The 17222-nt window shown below is 40.2% G+C and overlaps 1 protein-coding gene across 2 annotated transcripts in view; it reads left to right on the forward strand.

The window, feature by feature from the left end:
- Nucleotides 1-17222, forward strand: part of CLMN (calmin) — a 73652-nt gene that overhangs the window by 38223 nt on the left and 18207 nt on the right. For both annotated transcript variants that reach the window (XM_005483190.4, XM_005483189.4), the window contains exons 2-3: nt 13608-13669; nt 16147-16242. In XM_005483190.4, coding sequence (XP_005483247.2) covers nt 13608-13669; nt 16147-16242 — 158 coding nt within the window. The remainder of the gene's footprint in view (nt 1-13607; nt 13670-16146; nt 16243-17222) is intronic.

A 17222-nucleotide genomic window follows, 5' to 3' on the forward strand; every position in this document is an offset into this window, starting at 1 on the left:
TCTGTGACAAAAATATGTCCTTTGGTATATAATTGTACTTCTATACCTGATTGTATCTTTTTAAATTTTTTAAATGGAGAAAGTTGGCTGAAAGTGTCTAAGTGGAAGGATTTCTAGAATTAAGCTTTTAAATCCTATGTTTAATGGTCATAGAAGTAAATCAATTGATTATTGTTTTTGCAGTGGAGATATATGAGCCAATACTGGTATTCATAAAAGCCACCACTTACCTCCATTTTTTAATTTTCTGGCCAATGTAGGAGAGGAAGACAAGATTTGCCTTGGGAATTTGAATGACCCATGGTCCTTTCTTTTCATCTCTTAGTGTCAAAGTGTCTTTGTTTGCTTACACATGTGAGTTTTAGTGTGACCACCCTACAAAAACAGCTATAAAATTAAACCTTTTCAATGTTGAAAGAACAGAGTAACTATTATTTATTATTTTATTTATAATGAAATGATCTACAGATTAAATCTGTTTGTTTTAGAAGACAAGTAAAAGCTAAATCCTGATGCTTATCTTGGGCTGTGGGTGATGTCAAGGAGAGCTTCTGAGGGACACAGCTGTGGCCAGAACGCTGCAGGATGTGAGATGAGTGAGGAATGAAGGCTCTGCAGCCCTTAAAGAGGTGTGCTGCATGTTGTGGTGTCATAGCATCAAATCCTGATTAAATTATGTGCTTAGGGATTTCTGACAAGCTTTTTGTACTTAATTGCTACCCACGTGTTTCATCTGGCATGGAATTGTAAGTAATTACATTGCTGTCTTTGGTCCATGCACGCTTTCTTTGTGTTTATCAGCTGCGGATCTCCAGCAGAGCAGCAAAGCCCTCTCCTGACAATGTGTCTCCACTTAGAGGATTCCCACCTACTCTGCACACACCACAGAAAATGAAGAGTGTTCATGACATTGGTGTGGCTGCTGCTGACCATTTGAAAACAAAAAAAAAGTGAAATTACTGGTCTGTCAGCCAGATGCAGCTGTAGGCAATAGTGTGAGCTGACTGGCAGTAAAGCAACATGGAGCAAAGTTATTTTTCAATCAAGTTAGGCTTTACCTTACTAATCCACTGAAACTGCAAAGGCTGTTTTCAGTAAACTCGTCACTTTATTAAATGGGAGCCAAAGCCAAAGGAAATCCACTTAAGAAAGAAATGTTAAACAATGTAATTCTGCAGCTGTAGAAATAAATTGAAATAGAGAAGGTATATTTTCAAAGCCATTCTTACAGCTAAATTGCAGTCAAAATTATTAATGGAAAAAATAAACTAAAGGGTAACCATGGAAAGTGTCTGTGCAGTTACACTAAAACAAAATTCCCATCCTGCCATTTCTGGTGACTTTCTTATGAATGTCATGTTGGTGAGCAAGGGAGGAATGGCCTGGTGGTGAGGTTCAGTTGTAACATTTTCTTCTCTGTTACTTCCAGTATCAGTAACTTCCAAAGTTAGTAGGTAAAAGGTGTTTCTGTCTTTACAACTTTACTGCACTGGGGTCAATATACAGGTGCAAACAAAGTCAGCACAGGAGAGGCACACTGGTGTATCAACTCCCGTTGGCATTCCTTCCTTGGCTGGGCAAATGATGTTATTGATCAGCAGTTTTGGTGTTGTTGGATAGATGAATGATGAAAGTAATCCTATGAATTCCTTATTTACTAAACATTAGGGCCTGACTTTGCTGTCAGTGTTTGTGGGTTCAGTTTCAAGTTGGCTTCAAAGCATGAATGATTGCACTGTTACAGATGAGAAGCACAGAGCATGAAAATTTACCTGAGGCCTGAAAGGAATTCCCACAGGCATTTAAGATTTTGGGCCTTCTCCTTGACATACCTTACATAGGATTTTTTTATAGAGGTCATACTCTGGTATCCATGACCTTCCCAGAAATATTTTGTAGCAGAGTCTAAATGCTGTTTTGCATTGAGAGTAGTTTTATTTTTTTTTTAATGATACCTCAGTTTCAAAGTAGCATCTGCTTAAAGACTTTCCCTGTTGCTGTGCAAGAGGCTGCAATCAGGTTGTTGCATTCCTGATTTTTTTTTTTCTCCATGAAGATTTCATTTTGTTTCTAATCCTGAGGGGAGCTGACTGTATGATCATATTTTAGTCATGATTACTCAACTCTCTGATCTGACTTTGCTTTTACTATGGGTGCTGCAAGTTCTTTGGTGGTGCTCATTGCCATGCACACTTCAAGTCTGCCAGAGTCCTTGAAATACTTAATAATGTCTTTCCATGATCTCAAAATGACACACAATGGGGATATGTGAACTCTGGCTCTCAAAATCCATGAGTCATGGCTCATATTTCTGAAATGTTTTGTTTGTTTTAAATCATTTCATACAGCTGTAAAGAGTAGAAACTCCTCACAAGAGTTAAGCTTCTCAGCTTAAAACCAGGCTCTCACAATGAAGCAGTTGCTGGATGGCATCAGCCAGGCAAGGCACAGGACCATGACCATCTGCAAAACCTTCTCAGCTGGAAGCACATGCAAAGGCAGAATAGGCAGAATGGCTCTGTCCTGGCTCTAACACAGCTCTGTGAGATAACTGGCCTTCTTATAAAAGAATCTTGTATAAGTCATATACAAACAGGCTTAAAACAGCTTTGAAATCTCTGGGTCTGAGCACAGGCAGGGCCTGAGTGAGGAGATTTTGTCATCCTATTCACCCACAGTGCCAGTGCCCGTGCTGGTACCAGCTCACCTCATCTCAGTGCTGGTGACAAGGTGTCCAGACACCAGGGTCTGTGTGCAGTGCAGCCTTCCTTGTGCTTTTGGTGTCTTTTCCTATTTTACTTGACTGTCAAGCTCCTTATGGATTGCCATAAGGAACTGGAGTGTGTAGTCCTGACAGCATCAGTGTCGTCTTTGGCTGTCCGTCCATCCATCCATCCATCCATCCATCCATCCATCCATCCATCCATCTCATTTCCTATGGTTGAAGAAAAACAGAGGCTAAGGTGCTGATTTTTTCATGTTGGGGAGAATGCATTTTCCAGCTCTAAAGGTAACTGGAGGCCTAAAGAAGATGGAAGTATCACCTATTAACCATATCCAGCACATACCAGCATTCCTCTGGGCTGAAATTGCCAGGTGTGCCTGTCAGAGAGGGGAAAAAGAGGCAGAACAGAAGCTGACTGATTAGAGCTCTTCTGACTCCTCCAGCAGCAGGAATGCTGTCAGCCCTCATGCTCTGCATTATTCCCATTGCACAACATTCCTTATTTGATATGGCAAATGGATAAAAAACCGGGAGGAACATGCACTAGCCATAATCCTGTTGTTAGGGCTTGGGGTGAGATGCAAGGCAGTGTAACAAGGGGAGCAAGAGTGAGCTCATGTGATGGTGTTTGTAAATGTAAGTGCTCTTGGGCCAAGGGCTGATGTACACACTGGGCCAGCTCTGCTGCCAAAATGTGGCTTGACCCTGCCCTTGTGCTGGCCCTCCCTCCCATGCCAAAATTCCTCTGCTAGGGACTATGACATATATTGGAAGGTCTGCCTTTCTCTGGAATATCAGATTAAATTCTTCTGAGTACAAGCTAATAAAACAAATAGATGGCTTAGGTCCCGTTGTGAAGTGTATCTCTTAACACATCTCAGGAGGGATCATTACACATGCTGGACACAGATCAAAGCAACAAAATACCTGTTCTTTCCATCAGTTTGTTGTTTTTTTTTTTTTTAATTTTAAACTTGGCTTTTGGAAAGATGTGATGATGCCATATGAGCACTGCATGTTGTATTAAAGGAAGGGCTTGTTGCATGTGTGATAATTGGTCTCTGAAGTTCTTGCTGCCTCCATTTGCTTCTTTGTATCAGAAGACACTGCTGTGTCTTGTCCCCAGGTATGAAAAAGTCTGAAAAGGAGGATGACAGAGCTGATGAGGTTAAAGGTACAGTGCAAACAGAGAGTATACTTATGTACAGTGCAAACACACAGTATAGTTATGTAGTAATGGGGGTTTTACTTGAAAGAAGATTTTCTTGCTATGGGCAAAATTGTACATGAGGAATGTCTCTCTGGTAGATTTTGTTTTTGAAAATGTCCATAAACAACACAGATACTTGCTTGGCACTAAAATCCAAATTTTTTTACGTTTGCCTTTCCTTCTGAGTGTATGTTCCATGTTTTGGCTATGAAGGACAGAGTGTGAATTTTCATGGTTCCTGCCATGTTCTCATTTGAAATTTGGAAAGTAGTTGCAGAAATTAGCAAGGTAGAGAGGTGGTGGCTGTCCTGGAAGCTACAGGTGAGCTATTTAATAGCAAAGTAAGGAGGCATGTCAGTGTCAGTGTTGAAGATGCATGAAGTGTCTACAGCTCACTGTGCTGTGGTTTTTGATGGCATTGGTTTAATGCTATAAAATGGTTCTATTTTACTGTTGGATCCTCAGAACAAGAGAGCTCATACACACATTGCTCTTCCTTGGGTTTTCATCCTGGCAGATTTGTTCAAGCCTGCCTTCAGGCACATAACTAAAAATGTGGAGCTTCATCAAGAGTATCAGTGAGTCACTTGAGGGCTGCATTTCCACATTCTGCGAGACTCAGGGAAAATTGGGATTCTGAGTGTTACTGCAGGCCTTAATCCAAACCCAGTCCAAGATTTTGTCTGACACCTTCCAGTTTTGATTAATTGGTAAGATGTGCCAATATTATTTCTGAACTATGTTCATACATTATAACCTGGTCTTATAACCTGGAGCAAAGGAAAGAGTGCTGCTGATTTCAGAAAAGTAATTTCTCTGCTCACTTTTGAATAATACTCAGGACTTTGAGCTCACAATTCCCTGTGCTACCTGCAGCAGTGCTCACCAGGGTGCAGAGGGGACCAGGCTTTCTGCTGTGTCTCCTACACAGCCTGTGTTAGTGCTAGAGGGGCGAGGCTTGGGATCTTGAGGGGGAGACTGCATGGTTAACTTCACTGAACACTTAGAATTTTGCCATCCTTAGTCTGCCTGTAACTTCTTCTGTGGCAGCCACCCTTTCTAGAAAAGCAGGAGTAACTCTCTTGAAGCCTCCCAGAATACCTCCCAACAGGCCATAGAAGTCAAATGGCAACTCCTCAGGTGTAGGTACTGGTGCTGCATACTGAGTATGCTAGGCTCTTGCATTTTTTAAAATTCATCTTAAAAAGGATTTCTACTGTAGTTCAGCTTTTTATCCATTTTAACCTAACTTTGGCAGTCTGTGGTCTGCCTTCATCCATTTTAGAATGGTGGCTGCCTTGCACTGCAATACAGCACCTTATATAATGTAGCTCCCACCTCTTACACTGTTTTGGTTTTGTGTTCCTCTCTGTCCCTCCAAAAGAGGCTTGTACCCTCTACTTCAGATCACATGTCTGGCCCACAATGAACAAAGCATCTGCTTATTCCTCCAAAGCCAGAGGATTTTTCTCTAGTAAATATTAATCTCCATAAATCTCTTCAATCTTTTGCTCTTAGATTTGCATGTATTTCTGCATGTCTCTAATATTCACCTGATTACCGTGCTCCTCAGTCTGTTTCTTTTGTGCTGCTTATTGGCTTTGATAAGAGACATTAAAAGGAAGAATGAGTAGGACAGAGGCAGTAGGCAGTGTGGCTCTGGGTTCTGCACATCCATACGAGGTTGCTGCATTTCTTGAGCACACCAGTAGGTTTTGGTGGTCCCTGCACTGGGTTACTCTTTCTGGCTTTTACTACTGTCTTTCAGTTCTGCAAATATATAACTAAGTTTTACTTCTGAACCTCTTCTAGTTCTGTGGTGTCCAGAAGGCTTTGTAAGCATTCTTTGGTTTGGATGATGTATTGGCCAGGTAATCTCGAGTTGTCTGGGGACAGTGGGGGATGCAGAAAAGAGAAATCCAGAACCACCAGCACCCCAACAAACAATTCTTTGTGATTTCAGAGCTTTTGCAAGGTAGTTCTGTGACATGTTCATGGTTGCCTTTCCTTACCTGATTTTAGAAAATGAAATTACTGTCTTTTAAGTTTCCCCCCGGTAAAGGCAAATTCCAAAGAAGATGATATGTCTCTGGCAGTTGTCTTCTTAGCCTTTCTGTACCATCCTGTGGTGCTTTAAAGATCCTGGTTAATAACAGGGAGAGTTAAAGACTGATTTGTCTAAAGAAGCTCATGAAACTGCCTGGGACTCTTCTGTGGAAAGTGGATGTGTTGCCAGTGCCCTGCTCTGTGTTTTCTTCATTCTACTTGCAGATTTAATTACAACGGTTTCAAATGCATAAAAATACAGTTAAACACCAACCTGTTAACATTAGCTGACAAATATAGGAAACAGTGGGACTCTGGGCACGTGCTAGTTCTCATCTGATTCTGAGTGTCAAGAAATATCCCTGACACATAATGCGGATTTTGTTTGGCTTCTTTGCTCATTTCAAATTATTCAGGCTTTAGCACTATCATCAGATATGATGTATAGCAGAATATCTTATTGCATTTCAGATTTTGATGTCTCAACAAAGTTAACCAGCCAAAAGGAATTTTTTTCCTCTCTGGAAATGCAAAAATGTGAAGAATAAGGAATGCTTCAAAGTTTAAGCTTTCTAGGTTTGCCATAACAAGTAAAGGTAAATGCAAAGTGGAGACGGAATGGACTGGACTCTGTGACTAACTTACTTGCACAATGTGGGATGGTTTCTGGAGGATGATGTATTTTTCATTTTAGATGCCACAAGATGAGAATGGAGATCTTTCCAGGGATCACTTAGAAGTGATACATAGAATACTGATATAGATGCTGATATGGCTGTGGGACCTCCTTCTCCATGTGGGAGGGAAAGGTCTGTGCTGGTGAAACCATGTCAATGTGAGCTTTATTCAAGAGCCATTTCTCTAACTGATAAGAAGGTAGTGCTAACTGGTACCTGGTTGAACGTGGCAACTATGATTTTGTTAGTTTCAGAGGGGTGCTCCTGATCTTATTTTTGAGCAATTACAGAGAATCTGACTGAATATACTCAAGTAGTAGAAAAGGTGCAAGAGGTTGAAATTGAAGTTAAGCATTGTGCTTTAAAGCAGAGTTCAATATGCCAGCAGTGACAGGGGTAGGATATTTTGCCCACTGCAGAGCTGGGGACCTCAGTCCCAAGATGTGAACCATTTGGAGAAGCCAGTACCAGTGCAGCAAGCAGCACTGAACATCATGAACTCTGGGTGAGGAACAACTCTTGAACCACAACGTTATTGGTTGTTGTTGCATTTCTCCTAATGGCACCTGCTGGTAACAGCAAATCCTGTTTCATTTCATACACAGAAGGAGGTGTCATGGTCCTTGAACAGTGTGTAACAAACCACAAGAGGTGCTCTGCACAGCCTGGAAACCCCTTGCTGTATCAACACTTAAGTCACTTTTTAGATCAATATCAAACCTGTTGAATTTAACCTAGTTAATACTTTATTTGGGTCCAGCAATTTTCACGGTATCCACTGATGTCTGTTTCATTCAGTGTTCAGAACAGAATTGCATTTCCCTTTTTTAACCTTGTCAGATTTTATTTCATAACATTCCTGGTATGTAAATGAGAAATTTTGTTATTCTGTTCAATAACATTTCCCATGTATATAAAGAGTAATGTGAACAAAGATATTTGTTCTGTGGTTGAAGGGTACATGGAGGGGAATCTTTACCATCTGCCATTACTAAATTAGTTTTCAAGGGAAAATATAAATCCCTCTTATTGGAAGCTATTTTGATCAGCTTTAATAGTAATATTTTATGTAGGATTTCTCTTCCAAAGCCCAATAGAATTTACAAGTAAATTCATCTAATTCTTTGGCAAGAGAAACATCTGTCTCAGACATTATGAGGATTGAAGCACTAAGAGATTTTTAGAAATCTCATATTCATCTTGTAGTGTTTGTCTGGTGCATGTAATCTTAATATGCCAATTGCAGCAGTAAATATTTTGCTATAACCAGACACTGAAGTCCAAAAGAAACCTGTTTAGCTGCAGCTCATGAAAATGTAATGCTTGGGATCTTACAATGTTTGTGTTCTACAGCACCAATTGAGTTTTAAAGAATTTTGAACCAATAAGACTTGGAGTCTGCAACTTTGATGGAATGAAAAAGCCTCCAGCTTTCAACACCTGCCATAGAAATTTAATAAGGACCCTAATAAATGGGTCAGTTTCAACAAAAAATTAACTTAACAACTTCATCTGGAGGGCTTAGAGGCCCTGTTCATAAGAGGTAACTTGAGAGCGGACTCATGTTATATAGTGTAGTTATTTTGCTTTAGAAAACCAGGGTTTTTAAGATTTAATATTTCATGTGCTCCAGATTACATCAAATTGGCATATGGTACACAACAAAGCCTCCAACCCCTGTATAGATCAAACAGAAAATTTATATTAATCTTCTAAGCTGTTTGGGGATTTCTTAAGCACAAGGAAAATATAGAATTCACAGGAATTCATAAGCTTATAAAATTAATTTTGTGGGCAATTTGGCTAAAATTTTTCCTTATGTTTTGATTATGCCTTTAAAATTCACACTCCTACAAATGTGGAGATTTTTATGTGCAAGTACTGAGTGTTCACAGAGCAGTGTTGCTGGACTGCACCACATACACGAGAGGAATGTTTTGAGCTGTTTTTTCATCCTCTTGTGAAAACATGTAATAGAAATTATGTCTCTGAGCATTCGTAGTTCAGTGTGTTTAATGTAACTCTGTGTTGACATGAAACAAAAGTACAAACTTTAATTGCACTTTTCCCTGCCCTACTTTACACATTTAAACTCTCCAGTTTTTTTGCCGTCAGTTGCTACCCCCGCACCCAGTCTCTCCTGCTCACCCCCCTTTTCCTTCTGTTACAGTACACCTTTAATCATCCTCCCCATGCCAGATGTGTTGCTTCCATGTGCTCTGTCCTTGGGCTGTGCACCTGAACTTTGTCCCATGTGTTGTGTTTGAACAGTAGAAGGTCTCTTGGACAAGGATCCGTACTCCCCATGGGTTGTCTGTATCCGGTATCTGTCATCAGCATCCTGCATCCAGTGCCTGACCACGTACTCTAACTAATGGCCTGGTCTTTATTTGCCTGTAGGCAATTACTTGCATCTATCATTATCTCAAATGAGCATTTTTAGGTAAAATCCATTTTCTAAGATGTCAGTCTGGCTTCCTTTGGGAACACTGTTTGCAGAGAAAGAAGTATTCAGGTCTGTTAGTATGTTCTAGTAATCAGAAATACCTAAGCTGTGTCACCGTGCAGGAACACCCAGTTTAAATCCAGTTCTCATTTTATTTAGTGGCCTGGAGTTCAAAAGTGGGTTGTTCAATGTGTGTTCATTAGAGACTGATTGATTGCTTAACTCTATGAACGTGAGTTTGGGGGTGAGGAAGGCAGAAGAAGAGGAATTTGCATTTCCCAAGACTTAGGGTGTCTGAACCATGTTCCACTTTGGAGTTAGGCTGTAGTATTTAATTATCATATATTTCCCCATCTATTTTTGTTGTGTAATAAGAAGTGTCATTTTCTCCTGATCAAAGACATTGGCAAATGCTGGGATACGTCCAGAGCCATGCACATTATGAACTGGTTCTGTGGTGGCCAATGGGTACTTACAGAGTGAATATGGGGAGATTACCCTGGCAGGTTATTGCCTCTGCAGCCAAGGGTGGTTAAAGCATCCTCTGTCACAGTTAGATGGCCAACACCAGCATTTCCATCTGGACAACTTGCTTCTTGTTAATAGTGAGTGTATCTATAGAGGCTGAGCTTGTGGTAGAAAGAAGGAAGGTGGATTTTGTGCTAATTACAAAACTGGAACTTGGCAAGATGTCTGGAAGGTAAGTTGTAAGTGGATCTGCAAGCCAGCTTGGCCTGTTGTGAAGGTTTTAACGTCATTTGATGATGATATCCTAGATGAAATGCTAATAGGTTTGGAAGCAAATTTAAGTGACCTTCTGCTTTGCTTTGGGAGTAATATCCATACATGCAAATCAAGTAGTTTCCTGAAACTATGTAATTATACACCGACAAGTGTTCTACTCAAATCAGCTTCCATATTTCATAGTTCCTTGAAGTGCCCAGCCCCATGGTGGTGTGCCTCAGAGGATTATTTATAACTGGTTCTACAACAACAGAATAAATAGTATTTAAAGCAAATCAATATTTGCTATCTCCAATTTGCTGTTGAAAATAGAGGCTCTTAAGGATTGGCTTCCTGCAGGTGATGCAAACAGTAGTGACCTTTGAGGACATTTGGGAGGGGGAGAAATGGAGTTAGCAAATGCCCATGGAATTTCTAGGCTGATGGGGAAGGAAATAGTGCCACACAGGAAAGCAGCAGAACTCCCTTGTGCATTAGCAGCTTAACCTTGAATTTTGCCCAAGTGGTTTTTGAACTAGCTTAGTTTTACTCTTTGAGGAATTAGTTGCCTTTGCCATAAGATTTTATGAAGCAATATATCTTTGTGAATATGGGATACTGACCAGGGTGCAGTTACTGGGGCTGAGCCAAATGCTGCCAAATTCTGCTGTCCTCCAGGACACAGCTGTGGGGCAGAGAACGGTGTGGGTTATACAATAGGATACGCCCAATCCTAACAGTACACCTTTTTCCTCTCCACTGGCTTCTTTCCCTCTAAATTATTGCAGTTAATGTCTGCCAGTGCCCTACCCATGCACTTTGATAAAAACGTTGTGCCTCTTACACCCTCCTTACTGGAAGAGTGGGGAAGACCCAGCTTCTGTGAGTGGTCAGAATTTGTATCTATAATTTTTCTCTTATATCAAGGTCTGAGCTGAGCTGAATCAAAAAGGCAATTCCTGACTTTTTACCTTCCAACATTACGTCTTTCAATTCAACCCTCACACCAGGCATCCTTCTTTCCCAGTATAGGATTTGTTTAGAGGCCAGCCATATGGTGGGTGTAATTATTATTTTATAATAGTGTTATTGCTCTCTAGCTGCCCAGTAAACACAGTGCAGTTTCAGTAAACTATATACGTAAGCATAGGAACTTTGGACTTGAATGATTTTCTTCACTTTCATATAATATTAGGTGTGAAAGAGAAAAAAAGATTCCATTTAATTTATAGCAACTGCATAAAGTTTATAGAGTCTCTACAATCATCTTAAATGAAAGGATTGTGGAGAGGAGGGGCTGTACTGAAACTGGGAGGTCCCCAATGCTGGAGCAGAATAGCAGTTAAAGGCACACACCAGTAAATACCTGTGCTGAACTTTTCCCATTAAATCCGCCATCGAGCATATGGACTGCATTAGGGGGTTGTGTGCCTTAGGGATTTTATAAACACATTTCCTCTCCTTTCCTCTTCCCCTTCCAGTTACTGTTGCTTTAGAATTTAACTGAATCAAATAGTGCCCGTTCTGGGGTCATCACTTCCTGGAAAGAAGCTGTTTGTCATAGAGACAAATTCACCTCAGAAACCTGTCTATGTATGCAAGTGCTTTCCTGAATGTGCCTTTTTTTATTGTTTGGTGTGTGAGCTTTCCAAAGCAGTAATACCAGCTTGGTTCACCCATCCTTTGAGGCATATGTGCAACTCCTGATTTGCATCATGTCAGAATTTCTGCAGCAAAATTAGGAGCCAGTGTGTGCTCAGTTTTATGGATGATCTGTAAATAAACACAGCTCTCTTTTGCATCTTTATTTACACTGAAAGTGAAGGTTGCCAAAGTGACTGGTGAAAAATATGACAAGAAACCAAGCCTCTGATGAGACCAGAAAACACTGCATTTGCTTCTGTGAACCTTTCTGTGTTTCCTTTTTGATTTTGGTTGACATTGGAAATCTGTGTATCCGGCCCATTTGATAAGGTCTCCTTTTTCTTTTCTGAAGCCTGACACAGCTGCCCATCCAGGCATTCCTCAACATTTTGGACAAGTTTAATGGGTGGCCCTGCTGCCTACTGCTAGCTCCTCTGCCTGTTCTGTACACCTGTATTTGAACAGAAAGAAGCATATCTGGGAATAATTCTGTCTTAATCTCCACCCACTGTCAAAGGTTAATTTTATCAGCTCGGTTGTCGGAGTTACACCCTGGGTGACACACAGCACTTCTGCTGCTCAGCCCTGGCTGTGGGAGTGAGTGCATGGAAACCCAGTTCTGAAGCTGAGGTGCTGAAGAAAGCAAAGCCCAAGAAATATGACACATCTCTCAGTTTATTGTACTTTGAGATTTGTAGGTGGTAAATGCTGTGGGTGTTTTTTACAGACACTCCGGAGTCCTAATATAATTTACAGTTTCATTTGGAGAGAGCTGTTTCAAATCTTTGCACATTCTTCTAAGATATTTTAAAAGAAAAGCCAACAGCAATAATTAGTTTGGCATTTTCTATGTTTTCTATAGCACTTAAAGGGTAATGACTTTTTGTAACCAATCCTGGAGAAAATCAGATTTTATGGAATAAGACGACTTAAAAGGCCTGAATGGACATCAGTGACAGATGTACTTCATGCTGAAAAGCTCTATTCCACTGCATCAAAATAAGGAAAACAGTTATACACATGATTAGAGGCTGTGACCCTTTGGTTCGAATGATCAAAAAGAACAATATTAAAATTTGATTTACAGAAGCTACTGCTTGGCCTGTAATCAGTCTGACCAATAAAAGCAACCCAGACTTTTTCAGAATGTGATTTCCCAGTAGATAGGTTAGCTGTTTTTGTAGGGCTGAAGAAACACAAAATGGTTTTAAAATATATTTGATATGCTCTATGAGTAAATTGAAATACTAGCATATAACTAGTTTTAATGGGTTTTGTTCATAAATTGCCAGATTTCCTTAATTCAAGTGAAACTTGGTAACCACTTGAGAATAATTGTCTTTAAAGTGAAATATTGCTTTGACGTTCTACTTCATTTATATTAAATATATGGTTTACTCTTTTATATTAGAAGGTAAATGAAAGCTGGTCAGTAATATGATTCCCCTTACACTCTTGCCATAGTTCACTATGGAAATGGATTCAGGAAATGGCAGATGTGATTAAAAACTCTTCAGCTGGCCCAAGAGCTGTTTGTACAGCACCGTTCTGGCAAGGACAAGCGCTCCTAGTTGTATTGCAATATAAATAAAATGATTCTTCAGTCTGGGGACTTGGAATTTTGATTCTAAATCACTGGTCAGGAGACTGGGAAGATGGGATTTCATGAGGATTTTCCATTCATAAGAATGAAGACGGAATTGCTGTGTTGGTCCTGTTTCCCTGTGCATGCAAATATATTGGAATCCATACCAGCCCAATTTGCATGAGGGTGTCAGAGCAATAATCCTATAAATTGACACAGAAGGGTCAAGCTCAGAGAGCGACAACACTGGAGAGCTGTGCACAGCACATAAATGTTCACCTCGCAGAAGCTGAACACTGAAGATTGCAAAACTAAGAAATTCCTTCCTCCTGTCTTTTAAATGCATCAACAAGTGTACAGCTCATGTCTGGTCAAAGAAATTGAATAAAACAGTGAAACTGGACCTTATATCTCCTGACTTAGAAAATATTCATTTTATTCACCAAGTTCTCGTGAATTCTAACTCTTTTGTGTGTCAGTTTTTGAAATTTACTACCAGTTTTCCCTCTTCTGGAAAGTTAAGTGCTGTTTTTTGTTTCTGATATTTCCAGTCGAACGCGAAAATGTCCAGAAGAGGACCTTTACCAGATGGATAAACCTGCACTTGGGAAAGGTAAGACTGACAAACAGTCTTGATATTGTGATACAAGGACATAGCCATAGACACATTGCAGTTAACTCCTCTAAAGTAGTTAAATTTTAGAAACAAAGTTGACATCTGTGCACATTTTGGGGGAGAATGAGTGGAAGTTCAAAGCCTGTTTCTATATTAATTAAACTTCATCTCCAGGCACAATGAAACCTTGACTGGCTTTTATCATCTCAGGTGCATTTAAATCTTTAATGTCATTGCCTGTTACCATGAAGGTAGAATTTTCCCACAGAATGCACCCACTTAAAATCAAATACGGCTGAGGCTCTGAGATGATGTCTGTGTTCTTCCCTGAACTGGAAGTTTGAACATCTAAGGAATCATGGCTAAAGAAAGCTGTTCTTCAGAACCTGTCTTCATCTGAAGATGGAAAACAGTAATTCCTTATCAGTCACGTTATTGGGGGCAATATGATGGGATCGTCACACATCCACTTACATCAGAGAGCTAATGTTTGGACATCATATCTTTAAGTTGTAATTGTTTCTTAATGGCACCATAGTATGGCTCTTAAACCTAAGATACTGTTCTTATTGACAGTAGATGAGTACTACCTCTCCTGAGTAGTTTGTCATGCAGAGAATTTTTTTTTTGATGTTTAGATTGAAAAGAGAAAAAAAATTCCTAATATTACTGAGACAGCAGCAATGCTTAGTGCAGGATCAAGGAATGAGACCAGCTTCCTGATCTACTCAGACTGGTGATTGAGCTTCACAATGCTTTAGTATGTGCAGCTAAATTTCAAAAAGTACAGAGTGGGACTAGGTTTGGGCTGACTCTGAGTTTAGTAGTTCTTGAAAAGTGATTGCACTCCAGACACAGTAAAGGGTTTTAGAAGAAAGGTATCACATATATAGTTGCTTAAGTCCACTACTCTGCAGCGAGTGTTTTTGAAGGCATAAAGGGATCCTCCTAAATCTCACTGAAAAATCAGAATAAGGCCAGTTGGAAATGTTTTGACTAGCAATTGCTCCCAAGGGCCTCTCAGAACGAAGACAGTGTTACATGATGCCTTTGTGAATCAGGCTCTAGGGCTTTAAACTAACTGCAGGTTTGGAACTTGTCAGAAAGGGTTGTCAAATATGTGACTGCAAAGAAGGTCTTTGATTTACTGAAGGAAAAAGGCTGAAAGGGTGCTGTTAATTCTGGTGTGCCAGGCATATGAAGTCTTAGAACCTTTGTGGGCAGGTCAGATTTCTCTGGAGTGCATACAAATTTCTTTTCCTCTCTGATTCAACAAATAAAAATGCTCTTGTGAAGAAAGGGTGAAAGCCTTCTGCTTTATTAATGCATTTCCTGGAAGTGGTGTAATAAACATAACCATGTAAACAATGACAACTTCACTGGAGCTGTCCCTAATTTCAGGTGATTCTCTGAGGAGACTCACTGAGAAAGAAAGGTGTCTTATGCCTTTATCCTCAAAGAGGGACTTCTAACAGAGTGGGTTCTCTTTTTCAGAGGCAGCAATGAAGTCTTCTTGTACTTCTTCAGGAAACTTTTAATGTTATCCTACTTGGATCATCTCTTGAGAGGATCTGGCTCTGCTGATCATGGGATAATTTGGAGTAGTCTGAATTTCTGAGTTCTGTTTGTTCTTGCTTTAAGTACTGAAAGAATAGAAAGTGTTTGGGATTTAGTCTTTCAGATAAGTTATTTAATTTTGAAAGGAAAGATACTTTGCTTTCTTTCATGGAGCATTGTTTAGTCTCTCGGCTAGATTAAAGACCAGTGATGAAAATTCGTGGTCCCAGTTTGCCAGGAGCAGTGCTGAATCAAACAGAAATGCATTGCCCCACCAAAGATGAAAAGATTGGGCTCTTTGGGGGCACGTGAGTGAGTGGCACTCACTGAGCAGACAGCAATTGCTGCAGCTGGGACTACCCCTAAGGGCTGAGCTTGGCTGTGTGCATGAAGTGCACACATCTACCAACACCGCAGTGAAGTGAGGAGATGGTTCCCTTTGGAGGAGTTTGCTGAGAAAAGAGAGACACAATACAAGAAGTTGCTTTTTAAAGTGGTTAGAAAATGCTGGGAGACAGAATGCACCACCAGAAGCCTTTCACATGAGAAAGGGACATTGTGACTGGCTGGATCATGGGCTTATTTCTGCACAAAGTGGTATCTGCTTCTGCTGGACATGTCTTAGTCTGAGGGATCAGCACCCAAGGCCTGGGTGGGTATTTCTCAGGCAGAGTATTTAGGGTTAGAGTCTGTTATGGGAAATCCTGAATCAGTCCTTGTCTGATTTCAGTTTTAGCTCCAACATTCATAGGTCAGAATTGCCACCAATGTGAAGAACAATCAGCTGTCTCTTACAGCAGGCTATGATTTACTTCTTGTATCTCTCTTTTGTAAAATTCTCCTTCCATCTCTCTGAAATCATGATGATTTATCAAAAAGCAGTGTTTTAAAAACTACCTCGTTTCTTTTCTTCCCAGTGCAAGCCTCCTTTGAAAGTGAAAGACTTGTTTATTGATATACAAGATGGCAAAATCTTGATGGCACTCCTGGAAGTCCTGTCAGGACAAAAGCTGGTATGTACAGAGAGGGAGAAGCCTCCATACCTAGGAGCTGGGTATGTTACAAGCAACAGTGCCTGGATATCCAAGGAATAAGGGTGAATTTGGGCCCATGTCTTGCATAATGTAGTAAGAATTTTAGCAACTTTGTTGTAATTTCCTTGTGTTACAGGTGGGTGCCCTGAGCTACAAGGTAGATTTCAAGGAAATATGACAGTGAGGTGTAAATGGTGTGTGATCAGTGTTAATGTTTCTACCCCTGAGGGTTTTTAAGGCTTTAATACTTTAATGCTCACACATTCCATTTGGAGATTACCCAAGTTACATTACCAACAAAACACATATTTGCTGTATCATTTTTTTAATCCCTAAGTTCTGTTTCTATTTTGTCTAAGATCATTATGATGCTCAGTAGCTTTTCTGATGCCTGCTGTAGGTCTGAGTTTCATTCATTGATTAGATGAATCAATGAATTAAATTCATTGATTTAGACCATATTAGTAAGACTAATGAAAGCTCAGTTTCATTCTGGTATCCTGACTCAGGTTTCTTTAGTCTTACTAATACAGTCTAAATCAACAGGGCAAAGCTTTACTAATCAGAAACTTCTTCTCTCCTCCTTTCTTTGTAAGAGCTGTGTAAAGTTCCACATACCAGAAATGGAACACCCAATGCAAACATAAATTCCCAGTTGACTTTAATGTTTTCTTTCTCCATCAATCTTGTCATCAGAGCTCTCCTGTGTGTGGCTACCACACTTGGGTAAGAGGAGCAGGTGCCTCACCACTGCAGATGCACCTGGTGATGCTCTGTAGTGACTGCCCACCTGCACAGCCTGCAGAGGAATACCCCCTGAATGTGTGCTCACACATTCAGAGTCAAGAATATTTTTTAATATTCTTGAAGGTTGCCAGAGCTGCAGCAGAAGTAGCAGTGTCTCTCTGTGCATTCTTACAGGCTTGAAATGAATTGAAGGGGGAGATACATCATGGTAA

The sequence above is a fragment of the Zonotrichia albicollis genome, chromosome 6, assembly GCF_047830755.1.
Source record: "Zonotrichia albicollis isolate bZonAlb1 chromosome 6, bZonAlb1.hap1, whole genome shotgun sequence".
Taxonomy (NCBI): domain Eukaryota; kingdom Metazoa; phylum Chordata; class Aves; order Passeriformes; family Passerellidae; genus Zonotrichia; species Zonotrichia albicollis.